Consider the following 25,164-nt stretch of genomic DNA (forward strand, 5'->3'; position numbering starts at 1 on the left):
ATTTATTGTGGGGGGGGAGTCCTCAGTGGCGAGGCAACAACTTGCTTTGGAGATCCTGGGACTTTGCAAAAACGCCGATATTGCGCGACAGTTGTGGTAATGGATGGTCCACTCGGCCCGGCGGCTTCCGCCTGTCGAGCTTTCCATCATAGCACAGCTGCAGTTTACAACAACAACGACGTGACGACGCGGTGGATTTATCACCGAAAGTGTGCGGCCCTTATTAAAACAATGAGCCGCAGAGTTCTCTCTGAGGCCCGCTGTCAGTTTCATGAGCTTTGTTTTGTCAGCCGACGTGTCTGTCAATCTTGGAAGTGGCTTTTTCTGAAATGTAACGCCACATCGTAATCAAAATATAGCTATTTAAATGCAAAGGAAGTTATACTACGGCGAACCAGACATGCTAATGTTAGCCGCTGATGTTGCTTCAGGGATAAATCAGTTGATCCGACATGTTTACAACTTATCAAGCGTATTATTTATTGTATTACTTATTGCTTAAGAGTTATAAATCCGGTTGGAGCCTGTTGAGTGGAACACATTCCACATGTAATCCACGAGTGACTGATTAACCAGATGTTATGAGCAAGACGACAGTAAAGTAAAAGCCCGTGACGCAGCACGGTGTATATCTGAAGTTTTATTTTGAACCAAACAATGCTTTTACAAGACGCCTCATTAATTCATCCGTGTTATCGTTCCGCCGGTGTTTATCCAACACAGAACAACCCCCCCAGGTAGATTCATGTCAAACCCTAATCCCCGTGACGTCAGCGTTTCCTTATCACCAATATGGGACCATTTCCTTTTAGAGAGAGGGAGCTGTAATTTACAACCGGCTATTGATGTGGTCCACGATTCATTTGGGAGCGCTTTAGGTGAATCGCATTACCGTAAAAATCCCACTTCTCCTTGGACGACCCCCCCCCCAAGTCAGCGGGGTCGCGGCTTCGCATCCAGCGTGATTTGTTGAGCCTCGACGCCAACTCTCCGGACTCACTGCATGTTTACATCCTTACGGCGCCAGCTGTTGAGGATAGGCTTTCTCTCCCTCGCTCTGGAGCTAGGGGAGATGGCATGTGGGTGTGTTGTTGTTGTTCCGCTTTCAATCTCAAGTTGCCTCACGATGGATGTGTTTCCCGGCTCGCTGCTCTCCCAGGGCCTTTCTCAGTTCACACAGACGGCTGCACAGCATCTGCTGTGGAGTCAAAGTTGGAGTCACTTAAGTTTATTCAGCCACGATGAAATACTTTTCTTGGGCTCAAAATGGCTTCTAAATTATTTGATATTAGGATTTCGTAGGAGAACCATAACAGGAGAACCACATCAGTGGAAACATTGGGTTGCTGCCTGTTTTGGCCAGGTCACCCTCGAAAAAAGAGATTTTTAATCTCAATGGGATTCACCCGGTTAAAGGTTAAAATAAATAAAACATGTAAAAAAGGGTTTGAAGGTCACGGCTTCCTCTCCGGGCTGTGCTCCATTTAATCCTGGACCTTTGAGTGGAGCCGCCACTAAAACTCCTCCCCTTTGTGTGCCGTCACAGGTGCATGCTGCGGGTGCTGGATTCGTTCGGGACAGAGCCCGAGTTCAACCACGCCCACTACGCCCAGTCCAAGGGTCACAAGACGCCCTGGGGGAAGTGGAACCTCAACCTGCAGCAGTTCAACACCATGTTCCGTAAGTCGGCCCAAAACACCTCGGGAGAACTCGAAAAACGAAAACATAAAAAGGCCGTTTGGCTCAACTGAGGCGTGAGTGCAGGGTTTAAAATCAGATTTTAAAACCATTTTATGACAGTTTATGTCATGAAAACCAGCGCAGAAAATTTCTCTAGTTAAGAAAGCAGAACGAACGAGCTCGGACCTCACTCTGTTGTTTGAGTCAAACGATGCTACTCCGTCTTCCCGTCATGACATGTCTGCCTCCTACGTCCCACTGAGTTTCTCCTGTGAATGAGACGTTCCGGTTAAAGCAGATTAAAGGACGGCACGAGGTCAGAATCTGTAATTCTGGATGTCTTTAGTTCCTGTGTCTTCACTCCTGCCGTGAGATCACTCTGTAACTGGAGTCGGCCCCGGTCCTCTGAGGTGGATGAGTGCTGCGGCGCTGCAGAGGAGCCCCCCCCCCCCCCCCCCTCTTGGGCGTATTGACCTTTTCCCCACGGCTGAGAGAAAGTGAAATGCTACCCCTCGCGGTCTCCGCCTGCGAAGGTGATGCCTGTCGCTGTCCAGAATGCCACGGCGGGCCTGAATGGGCCCTTTGTCCGTGGAACAGGGTCCGTCTTTCTCACGGCACACTGGGGCCGGTGCGCAAAATCCAGTCGAGAGTCGCGAGGTTAGATGATATCGCCGGTGAAACAAGTGCACGGTGGTTCGGTCGAGTGTTCAAACCGCAGATTGGTATCGCTTCCAAGCCCGAGAGACTAGCCCCCCCACCACCACCAACTCCACCCCTCTCTCTGCATTGCACAACATCTTCCCCCTGGACTAAAGGGCAGCGTGTGTGTGTGATGCAACTGGAAAGAGTGTTGCATGAACCATCTCTGAGGATGTAGATATCTCAGTTTGGGGATTGTTATCCGAGGTTTGTGAATCGAGGCGGGGCTTCTGTCCGCTCGGGTTCACGCCGTTTCCAGGGCGCTTGGCGCTGAGAGGTTGTTTCTCTTGAATTAAACGTGCTGTGTAGAGATCCCCCGGTCTTTTGATTTGCATTACAACTCACCGACCGACTGTCGATGTAACAACAGACAAATCAGGGGCCAAGGAGGTAATCCATCCTGGACTGTGATTGGTCCATTTGTTACGATTAGGCAGCGCTCTATAAATCCTCGGCCGCGTGGCCTCTGGCCAATAAGACAAGACGAAGCCAAATTGATCTCATTCATCCATAACGGAGGGTTTTGTGTTGTACAGTTTGTGTCCGAGTGCACGGCTCGCTTCAGTTTGCTCCGGTGCACGAGCGCTGAATCAAATCTAAGAAGTGTCCTGTCGGTGACGCCGCCGTGGAAGTCCTGTTGAGTGTGATCTCTCAGTTTAAAACACAGGGCTTTGGTCTGGGAGCTGATTAGCGACAGATATATCCAGACTTTTTATCATGAATAACAATCTGAGCTGCATGGCAATGTACGCGGCCGAGGAACCGGCTTTCTTTAGAGCCCGGGCCGGCCGCAGTTTTCCCGTGTTTACCTCCTCGCCGCCTATTGCTTAATCAGAAATGATGATGATAAATTCCGGTGACAGGAGGGACACGCAGCAGATAGTATTTATCTTTGAGGCATTGTCAACAGTGTAATTGATCCAGAGATCTGCCGGTCCGATAGCGGCTGTAAAGCATTGATTGATACTGTTGCTGGCTCAACTGCTCACGAAGGGTTATCTTCCTTTTCAACCTGCGTGGGATCGATAGGCTGATGCCTGTGACTCACCAAAAGCACCTAATTAAACAAGGTGAACATTTTGGACCCTCGGTATTTGGCACTGAACACCAAAACCTCGCTCATACTTGCTTGTGTGATAACACTCGCCGTATAGCCATGTTACTTTGAGATTAAACGCACTTCATTTGTTCATCATGAATCACACTGTTCCGTGTACTTTCCGATCGGCCGATACGGTCTGTTGGTGTTGGTGCCAGAGAGAGCAGAGAGTTTGAAATCCAGCGTCTTAGAAGTGAGTTTCTGCAAGTGTTGGGCCAGTCGTCACAGGAGGAGTCATCATCATTCCTCTGGTGTGTTTTTTCTTCTGGTCGTCGGCCTCTACCGCTGCTTCAGTGCCACTTCCCTGCTCCTTTTTATTATTATACTTTAAGGGGCACACAGGAAATCCCTCCACAGTCCCTCTCGCCCTGCCGGAGACCACATCCTGCCCGTAAGAGCGCCACCCGACATGTCTTCACCCCCGGTTCCTCCGGCCAGCTCGGACCAACGGACCTTTCCACGGGGCGCCAACAACAACACACCGACCCCTCGCACAGACATCTCTCTTCATAACATCTGCCCACACATTCCTGCGCTCTCCCACACACGACCCAAAGCGAACAAACGGCGCTCGGCGGGTACAAGACGAGGTTCCTCTGTGATGCCGCGAGGTGCAGCAGATGAGGAGTGGGAGGGAACTTTCAAGCCCGAGACGTGTGATCGTCGGCGGTGTGAAGACGAGAGGCGCTCTGGCTCCGCGCCCGGAGAAAACACGGCTCGGCTCCTCGGCGTACGTCTGAACATGTCGGGACGCCGAGAGAAGTGAGTCCGTCTGATGCGTTAAAGTATGAAGAAATCTGCGATAAGCGGCAAACAAACATTTCTTATTTGTTCTCGAGATCAGACTCCAGCTTAGAGCTCTTTCTGAAGCTTTTAAGGAGAAATCAGTCTGCACCTTCTCCTCGTTTAATGAATGCCGGGCTCCTGCGCCCTGTCTCTCTTTTCTCTTTTTTCCCAAAGATATTTAGCCGGAGCCAATGTGTGAACTGCCTGGATAGATGGGATGTCACATTCCAGCCAGCTCCCTGATAGACAAACAAACGTTAGACTTCTGCACTACGTCGTTGCTTCGGTCACGACGCAGCAGATTTAGGCGTCGTGATTCATCCCCGAGTATAACGTGAAGCTCCAGAGGATTTCTGCAGAGTTTAAAAGCCGGCAGGCTCCTCAGTTTGCAGCTGATTGAAACGATGAAGAATCCCTCTTTTATTTATGAAGCTCCCTCTGACTGACCGACCCTAATTTGCCTCTCTGGTAATGTTGTGGTTTTAAAGCAGCGGCGCCCCCGGGGGCTCTAACACAAACCACAACACCTCCCTTGCTTCCTTTACTCCCACCGGGTGCCGAGGTCGGCACTTCACTCCTCCTGCACTGGTCCTCCGTCGCATCACTAAGCACCTCGGGTCGCTTTTTGTTTCCCCGACTGAAGCTCTGCTCACACTCGTCTTCACAAGGCAGATGGCGGTGAGGCAAAGCGCCGCCAGCTTTCAGCTCCTCTTGACCTGCTCCTCTCGCTTGTTCCCATAGTAACGAGGCCTCACAATAAGGAAGGGAGGGATGAACTCTCAGAATCACGATCAGTGATGAATGCAGGCGTAGAAGATTCATACAGGCGTCGCTGTTGAAGGTCACACGAGGCCTTCCACAACTTTTGACAGATATTCATGTCTTCATATTTCCGTGTATGTTTCCTTGCAGCTCACACCCCAGACAACAGTTTCCTGGGCTTCGTCGTGGAGCAGCACCTGAACGCCAGCGACATCCAGCACATCGACGACATCAAGAGGCAGAACCAGTCGCTGGTCTACGGCAAAGTCGACAACTTCTGGAAGGTAACGTCGCAAAACACATTCACGATGTCGCCGACGAGCCGCGTGGAGTTTCAGAGCTCAAATCCAGCTCCTCTGCGTGAGATCTTCGAATCTATTCAAATGCGTGCCCGCACTGCGGAACCGTGACCGAGGGATTTCTGGAGCCCAGACACAGAGATTTGCACATTGTTTGGCACGGCGCTGCTGCCCGGGATTACCGGCCCGCGCCTCGGTGAGCTTCCTGCGCGTTTCAGAGCGGCTCCGCCCGGATCTCCCTCCGTCTCTCCAGACGTCTGGCGGAGAGGGTTTGTCTTCACGTGCCAAATGCCTTCCTGCGTCGGGACGCCGTGTGATCAGGACAGGAATGAACAAGCCGTTAAATGATCTGCAAACACGGCGGCGGCGGCGGTCAGCGAGGATTCGCTCCGCTCGGCTTTGCCCGACTTCGCCGACTCATTAGCTCCACGTGTGAGCGGACGGGAGCGAAGCGTCCGGAGCGAGGGCGCTTCAGAGGCTCCATGAGTGTTCATTGGTCCACTCACACGTTAACTTCTTAAACTTTGTCCCCGACTGAATAATGTGAGCAAAATCCAACCGGAGGTCATTTTAAAACGGTGCAAGGAAGCGCTTGAAAATACAAGTGGAATGGGAAACAACAACAACAACAACAACACACAGTCTTTATTGAAAACCTAATCTAAAACGTCTTTGAATTTAAAGCCACATTGTAGGCTCTGCAAGGCACGGCGTATTTGTTTTTTAATCCACAGGTAGCTGCTGAGCTCGAAGGCTTTTAGGACCCAGTCAGAGAACACGTGGGGGGGCGGTGGGGGGGCATTAGTTGCCAATCAGACTCCCAAGCGTGTTCATTACCTCCTGCTTTTAATTAAAGGGCCATTTCAGAGCCGACTGATAACGAGATTCCTCTGTTTTTCCCCCCCCTCTGTCCTTTTAAAGCGCTCTCCATCTCTTCCTCCGCGCTCCAGAGGCTTCATTTTCGACATGACGCGTCCCCCGTTTGAAATAGAAAGTGGGAAACCACTTTGAGGAATCTATTTCTCACATGAAGGTAAAGCTCACAATGGGATTACATTCCGTTAATGGGATTAATGATCTGCATACGAACACTTGAGCAAAGTGCAGTCAGCTTTTTAGTATGAGGCCATTGAAACCAATCTCCTTTCGGCTCGTTGCGCAACATTACTACCTTTAAACCCTCCCTCTTGCCACCCATGTTTTTACCACTGTACCTGCACACACACACACACACACTTTCCACTCTGCATCTCCAGAATTTAACCCAAAAACACAGTTGTTGTTGTTTTTAAAGCTTCTGCTCCGACATCCCAATCACATTTCTTAGTACTTCCCATATGGGCCTTTTTGTTGTCGTTGTGCTTTAAAGGCATCGAAAAGAAAAAGAAAGAAACTTCAAACTTGACAGGCTTCCCATTTCTTTGTTTTTGTTTAAAACGAAAATAAAATCGGAGAGACTCTGGACATTGAGATGTTTGGACCAAACCAGGACACAGCAGAGTCTTTCCACGCCTTTAATTTAGAGGGGTTAATGTGGGTTGGACAAGCAACGGTCTCCCTGTTGAAAGCCCCCCCCCCCGTGATGCTCTGTGAGGCGCAGCAGATGGGTTGGAGTTGTTTTTCTCCAGTGAGCACAAAGTATTTGGGGAGGAATGGTGGTAAAGCTAATATTGTCCCTTTTTTTTAAAGATGTTTGTATATTCTCAGGTTTATCGTTTGTACTGAGACAAAGTAGGGGATGTTGAATGTATATCATCTAAATACCCTTTTCCTTTTCTGACACTAAAATCTCGAGAGCAGAAACATTTTTTAAATTCTAAATGAGGGCATTTTTCCAATATCTTGAAAACCGTGTGGATTAAAACTGGAGTGTCCACACTGTCCCACACGGGGAGAGCGTGTGCGTAGAGGCAGTGTACGGTGGTGGGAGCTGATCTGGAAGTCTGAGCGTGTCTGCTGCCTCGTTAGGACTCGAGCGCCACTCCCTCCTCACGACGTCAGTCCAGCTGAAACGTCTCCATTATGAGCGGCTGCATGTTCATGAAACGGGAAGAGCCCAATCCTGATGGATGAAGAGCCGGCATGGCAAATCATCGTCATCATTATTATTATTATTATTATTGCTGGTGAGAACTGAAAAATAAAATGGCCACACCACCTCTGAGGGAGACGTTTCCATGGCAACCCAGTTGGAGGAGTAGAGCAGCGGCGCCGGCGAAAAGAGCCTTTTCTCTCCCTGGCTTTGTCTCTCCTTCCACACACACACACACACACACACACACACACACACACACACACTGTACATACCGTCGTGGCATATCATGACATATGTTTGTGTTCTTCCATCGTTATATCTTAATCTACATCTCTCCAGCTGGCGTCCATTTAAATTAACGAAACCAGCCCATCAGTGCGAGACGTATTAAAGAAGTCAACGTCCCTATTTTTGTGTGCAAGAAGGCAGAAGGGGGCATGGAGGTGAGGATGAGGAGGAGTTGGAGAGCCACAGGCCCTTGGCAGCAGATCAGAGGAAATGATGAAGAATGACAACTCGCACATAGCTGACAGACACACACACACACACACACACACACACACCGAGCTGGGAGGGCAGCCATCCCACACGCCGGCCCTGGCAGGCTCACAAACGGACCACACTCCTGTTCTTGATTGATTACCGAGCCGAGTTAAACATTAAACCGTCTTTTAGTTTCTCCGCTCTGATCTGAGCGTCAGGCTCTAAACCCGAACGTGGCGTTTGAGGAGCACGCCAGATCGGAGGAATGTTGTTGCGATTATTGAATCGACTCCTCCCATCACCGATGTTTGATTGAATCGGGCTCACGGTATTTCCAGAAGGTGCCACGTGCTGCTGTATTTAGAAACCCTCGTAACTCTGGTTCTACATTCACATTATATCAAAGTTTGTACACATTATTTGTATTTTTTTTCATTCCACTTATCCTCGCTTCTGAACATTTGCCCTTGAAACATTTGAAATGGTAAATGAAGGTGAAGCGGGAATTGAGATAAAAAAATACTCCAAGTTGTAGTTAAAAAGGAATTTAAGTGCAAGTGTTGAAGGATTCTGTTGATCCAAGCACAGAAAAGAGTTTAAATGTCCGATGTGCGTCGGCGATGAATTGAGCTGGATGGCTCCCCGAAAGAAATGAACCACCAAGAGAAGATTTGAAGTGTTGAACAGGGTGATTTATTGTTGTTTAAAGCCCAGGATCTGAGCCCTGCAGGTGTAAGTGTTTAAAGGCAGAAGATAAACCAGACGCACGAGGAATGCGGCCAACGATATGTGAGGGTACACCAGGAAAGGAAAACCGCGAGATCAATCAGAGGCGCTACGGTCGGACGACAATTAGTAAATAATAGACGTATTGTTTTAATTGAGCAAGCAGCGCCTCCTTAAACCACGAGGCCCGAGCGCAGCAGCTCTGGTGGTGATGAGTCCTGAACCCCCTGCGGTGCCATTAGATCCTGTAAACAAGGTGCAACACTTTTAATTGCACCCGGTGAAGCGTGCGACGCTACAGGTGTTCCCATCGCTGCAGGACAGGCGGGAATAATACTAATAATAATAATAATGATGCTGCTGCGTGTGTTTTAAAAAACAAATGCAGTATTTCTCTAGAACCTGTTTCACTTGGATGAGTTCAGCCCGTCCATCACGCAGCGCCCCCTCTCCCGTCTCCACGCTCTGGCCGGCCACCAAACTCCAGTAGGCTGCACACTGTCATGCCTAATGGGGCGTTTGAGGGCGTGGGAGTAAATAACGTCTCCTGACTGCACTCCGAGCACTTCCGGAGACTACTTACCTCCCGCGTTCCCCCGGCGGTTTCCAGGTACCCGTCAAAGCGTCTAATGGGTTTCTACAGTGCATCCGCCCGGCGCTCGTGTCCGCGTGCATCCGTCAGGACGCCTCAGTGAGACCGCTGTGGTCGGGATGGATTCCGCGGTCAAAGGAGCGGCGGCCGTAAAGCGGTGGATCGACACGTTTCATTTCCTATAACGTCCTACATTATTCATAAAAGTCCCCCGTTCACTTTCCGCCGGCTCGCCGTCAGAAGAGGAACGATGACGCTCCGGCCAATCACACGGCTCGATTGCTGTGAAGCAACAAACATGAGGAAATGCCGAGTATCCATTACCCGTAACTTCACAGGACTCAGTGTGTGTGTGTGTGTGTGTGTGTGTGTTCTCCGTGTGTCAGTTGGAAACGAACTCCGGTGGGGAAACGATCGGAGGTGCGTTTGATGTCGAAGGCAGTTTAAGTCGAACCAAGTGCACCCGCCTGCATTCGAATGAGGAAAAAAAACAACCTCTTTTTGTAATTTTAGGGTTAGTGATTGACGTAGACTTGGAAACTATTCCGCCGATGAAGAACTCGAGGAATGAACACTGTGTAATAAAGCCGATTAATCTGCTCCCGTTGTGAGCCGACACATCCAAGTCGTGTGACGTGAACATGGCGTCTTCCCAACGCCGTCTCACAGAGTGCTGACGGACAAGAGAGTAATGAGCCGTCACGACAATCCACAATGCATCCACATTCCACACACACACACACACACACACACACACAGTGGCAGCCACTCAAGCCGTCATAATAAACGCATCACACACATCCTGCTTCCTAAAGAGACATTGGTAATGTTTTCTGTACATCCAACGATGTTTAAATCGTTCATCAAGATCTATATTACATCTCATTTATTGTAAAATACCGTTTAAATGTATAATATTCTATAAATATAATATTAATCTGTTACTATTCCCAGTCTGAACACAGGAGCACTTAATGGCCCGATGACGCGTGACAATTGACGCTCCAGTTTATGATCCGTTTCTTTTATGAAACGTCGTCCTCTGGGGGAACGTTTCCATCTTTTCATCGGCGCTCTACAAACGGTAAAACGGTCTCGGGATGAAAGCATCGCTGGGTCCTCGTGTGAAACGAGGTCAGGGAACCGACGAGGTCAGGGAACCGACGCGCCTCCGGTGCTCGTTGGGCCAGGCAGGCGCACTTCAGGAGGAGTCCTCGGCCTCAAGAGATGCTTCTTAAAACTTTCAAAACTCTGGACACAAACACCACGGACCGCAAGACTGCCTTAGCCTCAGAAGAGTAATAACAGTATTTATTGACCCTCTTCACTTTTCATTATTGTGTTTGTGTGTGTGTCCCTCTACCTGCAATCATCATTTTAAATCCCCTCACATGCACATAAATCTGAGCTCAGCTCCCAAGTGTAAAGATTACAGGGTAGTGATTTCACCTTCTAATTAAGACTTCATCACACATATACACACACACACACACACACACAACCACCAGACTGCTTTAGTTACAGCAGGCTGGCTGAAGGCATCTGATAGCCGGGCCTACAGGGACCCTGACGAGCAGCTACCTGAAATTTAAACCCCAAAAGGAAGCACTGAGGAACACACACACACACACACACACATACAGTGAGACCAGGAGCAGGTCCATGAGGCAGAATAGTTTCAAAGGCTCAGAAGTTGTGAGTTTGAAACTGGCAGCTTTTTAAAATAATGGCCTCGCTGCCCTGGGAGTGTTGAGGCTATTGGTAATCAATAGTGTGTGTTACTTTGGAAGGTGCCTCTGAGGCATCCTTTCGTTGAGCCAGCTTTCATCTCTCCAGGCGGGCCTTTAAGAGACTCTCTCTCTCTCTCTCTCTCTCTCTCTCCCTCCCCCCCCCAGGTCTGGACAAAGGGAATTCAACAGGTGTTGGAGGCGTCGTGGTCCAGTTCTAGAAACTGTCGGCCTCACGTCGATCGACAATTCGGAGACGTCATTATGAAATTCAACGGTTACGTTTTTCAAACCCTCGAGTCGCTCTCAGTGCGTCACGACATCTCTTAAATCATTTGCTCGCTAGACGGTCGCCACGTGGTCAGAACTCCTCACCCCTCAAACACGTGGCCTGGTGCAGAGCCAACTCTGGGATGCGTCCAGGTGTCCTTGAGGGTGAAGGCGCGCTTAACGTGCCGTTAAAAACTGCTCGTATATGGAAGACACCTGGTGTTCGTCTCTCTCTCCCAGAGGCTTCCCCACCTCCTCCGGGGATTTAGTGCTCCGCTTGATTCCAGTTGGCCAACTCTCAAATGTTGCATTAAACCGTCTCGGTTTCTCTCTTGAACTCGTCCTCAAGTGGGCTGGACCTTTTGGTTCAAAGGAATCTTTTATTGCCGCGCTTTATCGCTGTCCGTCAGGGACGTGATGGATCAGGTCGACTTTAGGGCACCGTGTGCACCGGTGTTCATATTTAAACGCCGTGTCTCTCCCTTTGCTCCAGGACAAAAAGAAATACCTGGACGCCATCCACGGCTACATGGAGGTCCACGGCACCGTGCACGGCACCAGCACCGTGCACCTCCCGAGCTACGTCAAGAACCACGGCATCCTGAGCGGCCGGGACCTGCAGATCCTCCTCCGAGAAACCAAGGTGAGAAAAAAGACGAACCGCACTTATCGGGCGGCCGTTACCCAGGCCTTTTTTCATTGGTCAGGGCTCTCCCTGTGGGCGTGGCCAGCCTGAGGCCTCGCTGGGTATCGCTGACTCGGCCTGTAACACTTCTTGGCGCTAACGCTAGCTTACTCCTGCAGGGAGGGGGATCTCATTAACTTTTATGGCGCTGCCCATTGTAGCGTTTCATAAGAGTGTAATTAAAGCGACGCGGTCCTCCAAAAAACAACGGAGAGACGAGCCGAAGGTGAAGCCATCAGCCGGCGTTGAAAGATGGCGTCTGTCTTCTGGCCTTTTCAAGGGAGCGAGGTGGGAGGGAGCTTCTGAAAGGTCACACGGGGAGACGCTCTGTGCAGAGGGAGGAGAACAGGAGCTTGTTGTTGTTGTTGTTGACGTCTCACCGCTCTGATGTTCTCAAACTGAATTTCCTGAAATAAACTGACAGGCCGCTCCGTCTCGGGGGGGAAAACGTCGCCGATGATCAAAACCGCTGCAGAGCGCTGCCAAGCTTCACGAGTTTCTACTTCCTGTCTGTCTCGTACCGACTGGCTCCTCTTCCTCGTCTCCTCACGCCCACCACGCTAGTGTGTGTGTGTGTTTAATGTGCGGTGATGAGGAGCAAAGGACTCTGTTTGATTCCTCTTCTTCAATCTCAGTCACACAGGAGACGCAGGCATCATTCATTTCTCGCATCACTGCTCCCCCCCCCCCCCCCCCCACACACACACCTCTTCACTCCCTCCCCTCTCTTTAAATAGTGGGCTACTGTTGTTCAGCATTGAGGAGCTTTTGCACAGTTTACAGAAGAAGAAGAAGAAAGCTTTGCTGCCACCTGTTGGCAGATGTCTGCCGCTCACTCTGCTCTCGCAAAAACTGTCTCTGGACTCCTCACATCCAGTGGAGCGCCGTCCTCTTGTTTCCTTTCCTTGTTGTCTAGAGGAGCTGTGCTGCCTGCTGATGACACTGAAGTTTATCTCCAGCAGAAGCTCCTCGACGCGCCGCCGGGCTTTCCTAGCTCTGATCAAACCCGGTCCGTGTGTCGTCTCCCCTGCAGCTGTTCGTGGGCCTGTCCTTCCCCTACGAGGGCCCCGCCCCCCTGGAGGCCATCGCCAACGGCTGCGTGTTCCTCAACCCCAAGTTCCACCCTCCGAAGAGCAGCAAGAACACGGAATTCTTCAAGGGCAAGCCCACGCTGAGAGAGGTGAGCGGGGGGGCGGTGCCACGGTCCACCGCTCTGAGAATATCAATATTAAACATCCGTTTGTGTGCAGCTGACCTCCCAACACCCGTACGCCGAGGTGTACATCGGGCCGCCCCACGTGTGGACGGTGGATATCGAAGACCCAGTGGAGGTGGAGAGGGCCGTCCGCTCCATCCTCAGCCAGAAGGTAAACAAAGACTTTGAGACGTCTGCGTCGCGTAAAACAAACGCAATGAAACGGATGAGGGGTGTTCTAAGTTCAACGGGTTAATAAATGTTCGTTCGAATGGTACGACGTCTGTTTAAAGTTCTTATTCCACATCCTAATTTTAAAAAGCTGCATTGCGTTTCTTAAGGACTCTGAACAGCGATGCAAAGTAGGGTAACTCACAATTATTATCACGATGGATTCATCTACCCATTTGTTTTCTCGCTCGAGCGATGACTCTTTGTCTCTGTAAAGTATTTGTAAAAGTAAAGAACAGCAAATATGTTGCGAGCTGAAACCATTAAACTATTAATTTTCCATTGGAAATGATGAATTTCAAAATGACAATTAATTTTCTATTTATTGACGAACCGATTAAGGCCCCGAATAGTTTCAGCTCCAGGACAAAAAGGATCAAAATTATGAAAACTGTTACACACAAATAATTAATGTTAGTGGTCTATCTCTATAGAAAGATGGATAGATACATTAATTACATATCAATGATTGATTGCTTGGTGTATAAAATGTCAAAAAGCTGCATTCAACATTCATATTCACTTTAGTTTAATTCTTAAACAATGATGAAAACTGCTGAAATATCCATTAGCAAAGATAGAGAGAGAGAGAGAGAGAGAGATCCAGTTCTGTCTTCCCGTCCCGGTTCATGCATATTTACAAGCCGGACCTCGTGTTGTGTTCTGGACTCAGAACAATGGCCTTGTTCACTGGGCGAGTCTGCAGAGCCTCAAATGTTCTGTGATCCGTGGCGAGTTGCAGCCCACCAGGCTTCGTCTTTGCTCTCCTCCTCTTCCTCCTCATCTTCCTCCCCCGCATACAAAGACGTGGAGGAAGCGTCGAGTGACTTGGTTTCACAACGAAGGCTTCGGTTGTTGGTCCTCTCCGTTTGAAGTTTCCCTGAATCAGAGTTGGTGGAGGTCGATGGGACTCTGAAGGGCGGCTCACACACACACACACACACACACACACACACACACACCGCGTGTGACACACTTCTCTGACCACCCTGTGTCTGTGTGATCAGATTGAGCCCTACCTGCCCTACGAGTTCACCTGTGAGGGGATGCTGCAGAGAGTCAACGCCTTCATTGAGAACCAGGTAATTACGTCTGGAGAGGAAGGAAACCAATCTGTTCAGCCTCTTTGTCATTAACTTGGTTTTATGATGGTCTCTGTGGTGCATTCAGGTGCTCTAATGTTGATGCTCGTTAATGGTTTCATTATCTCTGGCTTTACTCGCTGCCACAAACTCCCTGGAGCTCATTTCGCATCTCGAAGCTCGATTACGCTGACTCCGTGTGTGTGTGTGTGTGTGTGTGTGTGTGTGGTCAGGACTTCTGCCACGGCCAGGTGATGTGGCCCCCCCTCAGCACCCTGCAGGTGAAATTGGCCGAGCCGGGACACAGCTGCAAGCAGGTGTGTCAGGAGGAGCATCTCATCTGTGAGCCGTCCTTCTTCCAGCACCTCAACAAGGACAAGGACCTGGCCAGGTGGGACTCTCCTCCGTGTTCTAGGCGAGGTTCTAAAAGTGGCCACTAGGGGGCAGCGCACAACCGGTTTGAATTGAAATGTACAGTTCGGCATCTAGACGCGAAATCCAATAACCTGCAGTATCATGTTGAAACCACCAGAGGGCCCAGTTTGTTTAAAAGTTTGTCTCTCTCTCTCCTCCCCCTCTCTCTCCCTGTCTCTCTCTGTCCCTCTCTCCCTCTCTCTCTGTCTCCCTCTCTCTCCCTCTCTTCTCTCTCTCCCTCTCCCCCCCCTCTCTCTCTCTCTGTCTCTCTCCCTCTCTCTCTCTGTCTCTCCCTCTGTCTCTCTCTCCCTCTCTGTCTCTCTCCTCTCTCCCCCTCTCTCTCTCTCAGGTTCGGCGTGGACTGCCAGACGGTGGAGTCCAGCAGCAACACGCTGGTGCCGGCCTACAGCGACGTCCGGCGCCACTGCATCTTCCAGGCCGACCTGCTGCTGTTCAGCTGCGCCGGCGCCCACCAGACGCTGCGGCGCATCTGCCCGTGCCGCGACTACATGAAGGGCCAGGTGGCGCTGTGCAAAGACTGCCTATAGCACCAGGCCCATGGGGGGGGGGGGGGGGGGGGCGTGGCCAAGTGAAGTCTGAGCAGCTGGCGTGTTTTAGAATCTACAAACACACTTCTGTGGGACGATGTCTGGACAGAAGAGACTGCGTATGTCCATCATATTTATTACCCCCTCCCCACCCTGAGCCTCCACCCGGCCCCCTGGTTCTGTGGAAGCCGTGTGAAATATTACTTGAATCCAGGAAAAGGACCCGTCGGAGACTTTGAGACGATCGGTGACTTCCTGTCTGTCCGTCTTCAGGTTCAGGGCAGCAAGGGACCAAGGAGGCTCAGCTCAGCCCCCCCCCTCCCCTCCTGGTCTAATCTGAAACTGTTTATTCTTTAGGTAGGTTTGCACTGGACTGGCTCGCCAGAAGGCCCGCAAAACACACACACACACACACACACACACACGGCGGCTAAAGAAGAACCCAGTTCTACACTGTAACCAACTCGTTGTCTCGCCCGTGCGATCACGGAGAGGGCGAGCTGTATCGCAGATCCCTAGATACCCTGACCCCTGAGCCTGAAGCAGCGGCCCTCGTTTGCCCTTTAAAAGAGAGGCGGGGCCTGTGGGGGTCAGCCGGGGGACCCTTAATCTTCACACATTCACTTTTAAATTGCACACTTGCTTGAAATGTCAATTCATTTTTTTTTAAAGGAGAGGATGGAGTGTGTTTTGCACCCAAAGGCCAGTAGGGGGCGTAGTGACGGAGGCGAGGGGTTCACATACAGCTCCACTCGCCTCCAGCTCAAATCCTTCCTCGCTAATAACTAAGCGTCGCAAAAACAAAACTCGCATCTCCTCCTCTCTTCCCACGGAGGTCAGGATCCTGATTTGCAAAGAAAAATGAATCTAAAAGTGAAATTGAGAGAATCACTGCACTACGGTCATCTACGAGATGTTAGTAACACTGTATATTGTTTTAAAGGTTTTCTTTTTTATTTATTTTGTATACAAATCTTTATTTGTGTTTCGCTGGAGATCTTTCTTTATTTATAGGAGGGGTGTGTGTTTCTTTTCTTTATAGATTTTTATTTATGGAGAGTAATTTAAAGACAACGAGCTCGACGCGTCTGAGCCGCTTCAGACATTCTGTTTTATAGAAAAAGTTTTAACGACAAAAAAATAATTGTGATGTTTTACGACAAGAACATACGCGCACGAGAAATCTTTAGCGTTGAATAACGAGAGGGACGGGGCTCGTCTTCGTCCTCTTCATCGTCATCCCCGTTAAAGACGGCCGCCTCGTTTCACTTTGAATTACAATCACGTTTCTTTCCGTTTGTGTGAATCCGCCTCGCCGTCACTTTCACCTCGTTTGTGTTATTCTTTTTTAACTTTTGTAAACACGCAAGTTATCGTTTCAGAGAGCGTGATGTGCCTTCTGAACGGGTCGGTCCCGCTCATCAGTGAGCGGATGAAGAGAATACAAACGAATACAAGAAGACCTTCGACCCCAAATCTAACTCCACATATCGGCTGAAGGGTTCTCTCCCCCCCGAAGTCCTACGGGTCACATTGAAGACAAACATGCAGAGTCTCATCTGACTTCAAATACAATTCAAAATATGATCATTTGAATCCTAAATTTGTGATGGCGGCGATTCTGACTGACTCAAATGTTTGCTGTTCACGTTTCACTCTAACTGGATCTCTTCCAGCAGATTCTGATTTCACAAACATCCATTCAACTTTTTTTCCTCCAGTGAATAAATTAGGAAATGGGAATTTAATTTTATTTACATAAACTGTCGAGTACGAACAAGTAAACAGTGAAAGCTGAAGCCAATAAGCCCGACTTTCTTAGTCGGGCTTATTGGAAGCATGTTGGAGAGGTTCCTAGAGGAGTGGGCGGGTCCTAGAGAACAGGGCGGTTCCTAGAGAACAGGGCGGTTCCTAGAGCGCTGAGCGGTTCCTAGAGAACAGGGAGGTTCCTAGAGAACGGCGGTTCCTAGAGCCTTGGCATCGAATGTCTCCGTTGGACACGTGGTAACGAACATGTGACTTTGTTTTTCCTCCTTCCTGTGAACATGTGGAATGACACAAAGTGAAGAACGCAATGACAACTTTAGTTTTGTTTTCACAGTCCTTGATGGGTAAGAGGGATATAACTTTATTTTTAAATAAACCTTTTTTCTGTGACAAAAGGCTCGGACTCTGTTTATTTGTTTCACATCACAGCAACACAGATATTGACATCGGGACGGGACAGTTTCCGTCTATATATTCCGACGCTGAGCAGAAATGGAGTGAAATCTGCGCCTCACCAACATTTCGGGCACAAATTGAACTCCATTTGCTAAAAGTTTCTCACAACTTTAAATATAAATAAAAAGTGACGACACATCCACCCGGTTACAGCGACGGGAGGAAGCGTCAGACCAATCGGCTGACAGCTGACGCACCGATCTCAGGCTTCAGGGAGGAGCCCAGCTGGGATGGGAAGAGACGTCGGTCCAGGTGGGATCCACTGTGATAGAACACTATACATCATAAATAACATTAATGCGAAGTAAATAATTATAATATTGCATTACAACTTTTATAGCGCTTTTCAAAGGACTCAAAGACGCTTTGATTAACAGCCTCTGACTCACCGTGCGACAGCAAGTCTGGATACGGTTGTCTTTTGTAAATGATCATTTGATGATCACCTGTTCCCTTTTTAAAATCCCTAAACTCGACTAAGCCAAGAAACCTTCAAGGAACCTGACTCGTCTAAAGTCCGTGTTGTGCGTTGTGACGGAGCTCAAATCCACGACAACAAACTAAGAGTTGTAACTGTTTTAGTCAAATATATTCATCACGTGTGCGGCAGGTACGCCACCTGACCAGTAGATGGCGCAACTTATAATAACAATTTTCAAAATACTAAGACGCTTGAACTTAACTTCAACTTTAAGAAATAAATGAAATAAGGCGGCGCTGAAGCTACTGATCGCGTGTCTGGTTTCCCTTCTGAGGCCGAGCGAGGTCACAAAACGATTCTTATCGTCCGGGACCGGCGTCACGTTTCTGAAACGCTGCCACGACGAGATAAATACTGTGAGCAGGAACTGGCGCGGCCTCCGTGTGATTGTCCGTGGAGAGAGGGGCCGCCTCTTTCCATCCCCGCCTAAACCCTCGTCCTCTCCGCGGCCCGTCACTCAAAGCGCTCGTAGCTCCTGGTTTGCCGGACCCGCGGCACCATGTCGAGCAGCAGCCTGCGGGAGGAGTTCACGCCGGTCAGACCCGGTGCGAGAGGAGAACGCCGCTCCTCCCGGAAGGACCTCCGTCACTCACTTGATGCCGTAGGCGAGGATGGTGAGGCCCATGAGGACGCCGATCGACCCATCCAGGTACCACACCTGGGGCTCGTGCTTGAACACCTCCACACTGATGAGAATGGAGAAGCCCATGACTCCGCCCACCAGCGAGTTGAAGCCTGCAAAGACAAAAATGCAGGTCTTGTTTTTCTTACACAGGTGAGGAGGCCGTGGCCCCCTAGTGGTACACAGCGGGCATGACGGGGCCTTTAAATGCCTCTTACGGCACACATGCGAGCGGACGAGGTGTCGGCGCCTACCGTCGGTGATGAGGACGCGGCTCGTGAGCACTTTGCCGAGCATGAACTTGATCACGGCCAGGATGCAGCACACCACGCCGCTGACGATGGACACGCTGAACAGGAAGTCGTCCTGCGGGAAGAGAGAGGAGGAACGGCTCGTTTCTATTGGGTGGAGCGCTCTTCACCTGCAATGCCTGCCAGTCTGAGGCTCCTCCAGACGCTGAGCTGCTGCCCGTCGTCTCCGTGTGTGAATGTCACATGACCGCTCCAGTTCAAAGACTCCACTAAACGAAATGTCAAACATGAAGTATAGTGTGTCAAAATAATGTAAAAGTAAAGGGTATAGAAAGTAAAAATAAAAGTATTTCAAAATAAAGGTTATAGTATGTCAAAATAAAGGTCATAGAATAGTATGCCAAAATATGTCAAAAAATAAAAGTCATAGTATAGTATGTCAAAATAAAAGTCATAGTATATTATGCCAAAATATGTCGAAATAAAAGTCATAGTATAGTATGCCAAAATATGTCAAAATTAAAGGTCATAGTATAGTATGCCAAAATATGTCAAAATAAAAGTCAAAGTATAGTATGCCAAAATATGTCAAACTAAAAGTCATAGTATGCCAAAATATGTCAAAAATAAGTCATAGTATAGTATGCCAAAATATGTCAAAATAAAAGTCATAGTATAGTATGCCAAAATTAAAGTCATAGTATAGTATGTCAAAATTAAAGTCATAGTATAGTATGCCAAAATGTCAAAAAATAAAAGTCATAGTATAGTATGCCAAAATTAAAGGTCATAGTATAGTATGCCAAAATATGTCAAAATTAAAGTCATAGTATAGTATGTCAAAATAAAAGTCATAGTATAGTATGCCAAAATATGTCAAAATTAAAGGTCATAGTATAGTATGCCAAAATATGTCAAAATTAAAGTCATAGTATAGTATGTCGAAATAAAAGTCATAGTATAGTATGCCAAAATATGTCGAAATAAAAGTCATAGTATGCCAAAATATGTCAAAATTAAAGTCATAGTATGTCAAAATATGTCAAAAATAAGTCATAGTATAGTATGCCAAAATATGTCAAAATTAAAGTCATAGTATAGTATGTCAAAATAAAAGTCATAGTATAGTATGCCAAAATTAAAGTCATAGTATAGTATGTCAAAATTAAAGTCATAGTATAGTATGCCAAAATATGTCAAAATTAAAGTCATAGTATAGTATGTCAAAATTAAAGTCTAGTATAGTATGCCAAAATATGTCAAAATAAAAGTCATAGTATAGTATGCCAAAATCTGTCAAAAATAAAAGTCATAGTATAGTATGCCAAATATGTCAAAATTAAAGTCATAGTATGACAAATATGTCAAAAATAAAGTCATAGTATAGTATGTCAAAATTAAAGTCATGTATAGTATGCCAAAATATGTCAAAAATAAAAGTCATAGTATAGTATGCCAAAATATGTCAAAATAAAAGTCAAAGTATAGTATGCCAAAATATGTCAAAAATAAAAGTCATAGTATAGTATGTCAAAATTAAAGTCTAGTATAGTATGCCAAAATATGTCAAAATTAAAGTCATATGCCAAAATATGTCAAAAATAAAAGTCATAGTATAGTATGCCAAATATGTCAAAATTAAAGTCATAGTATGACAAATATGTCAAAAATAAAAGTCATAGTATAGTATGCCAAAATATGTCAAAATTAAAGTCATAGTATAGTATGTCAAAATTAAAGTCATAGTATAGTATGCCAAAATGTCAAAAATAAAAGTCATAGTATAGTATGTCAAAATTAAAGTCGAGTATAGAATGCCAAAATATGTCAAAATTATAGTCAAAGTATATTATGCCAAAATATGTCAAAATTAAAGTCAAAGTATAGTATGCCAAAATATGTCAAAATAAAAGTCATAGTATAGTATGCCAAAATATGTCAAAATTAAAGTCATAGTATAGTATGCCAAAATATGTCAAAATAAAAGTCATAGTATAGTATGCCAAAATATGTCAAAATTAAAGTCATAGTATGTCAAAATTAAAGTCATAGTATAGTATGCCAAAATGTCAAAAATAAAAGTCATAGTATAGTATGTCAAAATTAAAGTCGAGTATAGTATGCCGAAATATGTCAAAATAAAAGTCATAGTATAGTATGCCAAAATCTGTCAAAAATACAAGTCATAGTATAGTATGTCAAAATGAAAGTCGAGTATAGAATGCCAAAATATGTCAAAATTAAAGTCATAGTATAGTATGCCAAAATAAAAGTCAAAGTATATTATGCCAAAATATGTCAAAATTAAAGTCAAAGTATAGTATGCCAAAATATGTCAAAATAAAAGTCATAGTATAGTATGCCAAAATATGTCAAAATTAAAGTCATAGTATAGTATGCCAAAATAAGTCATAGTATAGTATTCCAAAATATGTCAAAAATAGAAGTTATAGTATAGTATATTTCGGCATACTAAACTATGACCTTTATTTTTGACATATTTTGGCATACTATACTATGACTTTTATTTTGGCATACTATACTATGACTTTTATTTGTAACATATTTTGGCATACTATACTAATATAGAAAAATGCCCGTCTCAGTTCCTGTTACATGTCAGTGGTGCGTGTTCTATATTGAGCTGCTTTGAGTGAGTGGGGCTTGAGTAATTATTATTTGTATTGTTATTGATTACTTTGTATGTGTGTGTTAGATGTTGTTTTACTCGCATCATTTCGCAGAAACATTGTGATTTAAAATGGGGAAATGCTTTTGTCAAATGATGTACTCTACGCACAATACTCCACGTGGTTATTTCATGTAGACTTTACGTTGCGTGACCCACGTACTCTCTCGTCTCTCGTGCTTTTCACCTCGGGTCGTTTGTCACTTTTAGAAAAGCCAAGAATTGTTTTTAAAGTTCTTCATTGAGACCGAATTCTGACCACAACTTGTTGAATATTGGGATTTCCTGCTTGGCTTTACTTCACCTCTCTTGTAAATGTAATCTCTTGTGTTTCAGACTGTTACAAAGACGCTTCTTTAAGCTCTGGGGAAAGTGAGATGGGCGTCTTTGATTGACGTCTAACTTTGTTAAGTTGCAGCCGGTTAAGAATAAACTATAAGGCCGGGTTTGTTGCTTCTATCTATACCTTTTCAGTCTTTATCTTTTGTATATTATATAGAATAATATTGTATTTGATTGATTGAATAAAATACACAAACAAACTAACAAACTGTTAATGCACATTATACACACACACACACACACATAGTTTAACCACTTTAACACAACCAGCTTACAATGAACGTGTTTTAAATGTTTATTTGTTGTGAGTCCATTAGCAGAGTATCAAATAAACATGAAGGTTATATAGTTAACCTTGAATTGGTATACATTGTTAAATTCTTGCCCTGAAAAAGTTGATAATCTGGAAGATCCATTCCAGGGGTTTGAAGTAGTTTTGGTCAGGGTTTGTGTCGGGATAAGGAGTGAAAAAGCAGTTTTATTTTCCTTTGTTGCTCCTCCACCACAGTTCTACTGGTCTCCACCCACTCCCTCGCAAAACGATTGAGCTCTTTTTATACCCCTGGTGACTAATTGGACCGAACCAATACCATCTATAGAGGTGAGTTTATCCATCGCAAAATGTACGCTCATATATTTACACGCTTTTACTAACCCCCCAAATATCCATATTAATTTACAGCCACATTTAGACTTCCTATAACTGAAGTAAATTATAAATCCATAGTTTTACTTTAATAAACACAGCAACACATGTCTTCACTTCCCCCTACCGATTCCTTCAGTTGGTATTTCCCGGACCTATAAAGCGGTGGTCACGGACCTTGGGAACTATTTTGGCAGATATCCATGGAGAGAGAAGACCTGTTCCAGAGATCCATGGGAGGAAGACACCTGAACCAGATAAGTAGTTGCAATACACACACACACACACACACACACACACACACACACACACACACACACACACACACACACTGTATGTTTGCAGCCACATGGGGAAAAAACTTGCATTTTCTAATTCTTGGCATTCCCGTTGGAGTACCCATGGGCTCAGACATACACTCTTCAACCATACATCCATACACAAGTTCCTTTACCCCACCACTCACACACCATCTATATTCTATGTCCCTGCATCACAGACGGTGTGCAGCTGTTGGTCTGGAACTCGCCGATGGACGTCGAGCTGACTCAACGTGGCGGTGAGAGGACGGAGGAGTGCGTCGAGACTCCGCGGGACAAAGGTAGCTACTGCAGGATGAATGATGACGTGCAATACGTTTCTTGTTCCATATTATGCCTAATATTCTCACTAACGTTATGGTGCATGTTTATTTGTTCTCTCCCCAGGTGCAGACCAAGGAGGTGGAGTAGCAGCCATCTTTGACTGGAGCCTTTTAATAAATCCTAAACCTTATTTGTCTCACACCCAACCTGGGAACCAGTTTTGTAGCTCAGGCCCACGTGTTACTCTTTTCTCAGGTGAGCCTAGAAAAGAGTTAACATTATTTTCCTCTGAAAGAGTAATTTGTATTGGAGTAATATTAAGAACACGCTCACTAATGTTTGTTAAATTAAGTCAAGGTGGACAATGAATGTGAAAAAGCTAATAAAAATAACCTTTTCATGTCATGCAGGCTGTTGGAGTGAAATACAGAGATGGACAAAAATACCTGTTTGGAGGGCCAAGTTACCTACACATGGTTTTTGGAATGTGGTGAGTGGAAAACCTAATGAATTTCAGTCTAACACACTGAAGATATTCATGATTGCTTAATTTCTCTTCATATTAAATTTGAAGTGCATTTGTTATGTTCACAGCTTCCAAGAAGTTCAGCATCCTAGATGTGCCTCGCACAAGGTCCAAATGGTAAGTTTGTTAGTGTCATTAATTGTTTTCTTTTTGTTGCAGGTCATCCAGTTTGATCCTACCACCTCATGAGACCAGGAAAGCTATCTGCCAGTGAAGTTCATCAAGGTAAGGCTGCCACACAGGAAACAACACATTCTTGTCGTTTAAAAAAAACATGTTTTCTCAAACGTTGTCCTTTCTCTGTTACAGATGGGGACCAGCATCCTGATGGAATTGCAGACAGCCATACCTGCTTCAGTCAAATATGCATATTTTTGAAATGTTTCATTTGTATGTAATAAAATTCATTGTTCCATTTGAACTCAAGTCTCAATTTAATGCATTTCAACTCTTGTACACACCTCAATAAGCTAGTAATAAAACAAAGAATGAAAAACATTTTTTTTTTAAAAGCTGGACTTAGGTTTTTGCTGTCATCAGCAAAAACGGCGTGACAGTTGCATTCAACCTTGTTATGCAACAAGACTTTCTATAAGTGAGACTCCTAGTCTCTCACCTGCCAAAAAACCAGATACAACTTTATTCACTATCCATTTATACTTGGACATCAGCTCAATGTCCATCAGAAAGCTGCACACCATCTGTGATCCAGGTACCTAGAAAATAAATAGTGTTAGTGAAAAGATATACAGCAGACTTACTGTTAACCACCAACACAGCTCCACTTTAGGGCTTGTGACTACGTAAAACATATTGTAACAACGCACTCCCACTCTTTAGATCCTGCAGACACAAATAAAGGTTTACAAAAAAAACACCTTGGAAATGTAGTTGCAGCAGAGTCTCGACGCGACTCTTACAACCGCACATAGTGGGCCATTGCTAATAAACAGAAAATGCAGGGATTGTGGCTGCAGACATACAGTGTGTGTATATTGCAACAACTTACCAGTTTCAGGTGTCTTCCTCCCAGGGCTCTCTGGAACAGGTCTCCTCTCCCCAGGGTGATCTGGCAAATGACTTCCCAGTGTCCATGACCACCACTTTATAGGTCTGGGAAATACCAACTGAAGGAATCGGTAGGGGGAAGTGAAGCCATGTGTTGCTGTGTTTATTAAAGTAAAACTATGGATTTATAATTTACTTCAGTTATAGGAAGTCTAAATGTGGCTGTAAATTAATATGGATATTTGGGGGGTTAGTAAAAGCGTGTAAATATATTAGCGTACATTTTGCGATGGATAAACTCACCTCTATAGATGGTATTGGTTCGGTCCATTTAGTCACCAGGGGTATAAAAAGAGCTCAATCGTTTGTGAGGGAGCAGGTGGAGACCGTAGTGGAGGAGCAACAAAGGAAAATAAAACTGCTTTGTCACTCCTTATCGGGTATCCCGACACAAACCCTGACCAAAACCCCTGGAATGG

General features: G+C 46.1%; 2 protein-coding genes and 1 long non-coding RNA gene across 13 annotated transcripts in view; 2 read left to right on the top strand and 1 right to left on the bottom strand.

Moving 5' to 3' along the window:
- mgat5 (alpha-1,6-mannosylglycoprotein 6-beta-N-acetylglucosaminyltransferase) overlaps positions 1-17,477 on the top strand; it is a 40,871-nt gene extending 23,394 nt beyond the window's left edge. For all 4 annotated transcript variants that reach the window (XM_056430926.1, XM_056430925.1, XM_056430927.1 and 1 more), the window contains 8 exons: positions 1,547-1,680; positions 5,177-5,310; positions 11,652-11,801; positions 12,877-13,023; positions 13,094-13,210; positions 14,277-14,351; positions 14,585-14,742; positions 15,115-17,477. In XM_056430926.1, coding sequence (XP_056286901.1) covers positions 1,547-1,680; positions 5,177-5,310; positions 11,652-11,801; positions 12,877-13,023; positions 13,094-13,210; positions 14,277-14,351; positions 14,585-14,742; positions 15,115-15,313 — 1,114 coding nt within the window. In that variant the 3' untranslated portion in view covers positions 15,314-17,477. The remainder of the gene's footprint in view (positions 1-1,546; positions 1,681-5,176; positions 5,311-11,651; positions 11,802-12,876; positions 13,024-13,093; positions 13,211-14,276; positions 14,352-14,584; positions 14,743-15,114) is intronic.
- The window catches only part of LOC130204306 (transmembrane protein 163-like), a 37,995-nt gene continuing 30,226 nt past the window's right edge, over positions 17,396-25,164 (bottom strand). For 3 of the 7 annotated variants that reach the window (XM_056430944.1, XM_056430941.1, XM_056430938.1), the window contains 3 exons: positions 18,894-19,005; positions 18,611-18,752; positions 17,396-18,531 (listed from right to left, as the gene is read on the bottom strand). In XM_056430944.1, coding sequence (XP_056286919.1) covers positions 18,471-18,531; positions 18,611-18,752; positions 18,894-19,005 — 315 coding nt within the window. In that variant the 3' untranslated portion in view covers positions 17,396-18,470. The other 4 variants (XM_056430940.1, XM_056430943.1, XM_056430942.1 and 1 more) reach the window with 4 other exon arrangements.
- On the top strand, positions 22,508-24,001 carry LOC130204309 (uncharacterized). 2 transcript variants are annotated; one of them, XR_008833616.1, is made up of 6 exons: positions 22,508-22,522; positions 22,707-23,168; positions 23,275-23,406; positions 23,562-23,641; positions 23,746-23,902; positions 23,987-24,001. It is a non-coding gene; the product is annotated as an uncharacterized LOC130204309 (long non-coding RNA). The 2 variants fall into 2 exon arrangements; XR_008833617.1 differs by having other exon boundaries at positions 22,765-23,168.

This window comes from Pseudoliparis swirei, chromosome 14 (genome assembly GCF_029220125.1).
Source record: "Pseudoliparis swirei isolate HS2019 ecotype Mariana Trench chromosome 14, NWPU_hadal_v1, whole genome shotgun sequence".
Classification (NCBI taxonomy): domain Eukaryota; kingdom Metazoa; phylum Chordata; class Actinopteri; order Perciformes; family Liparidae; genus Pseudoliparis; species Pseudoliparis swirei.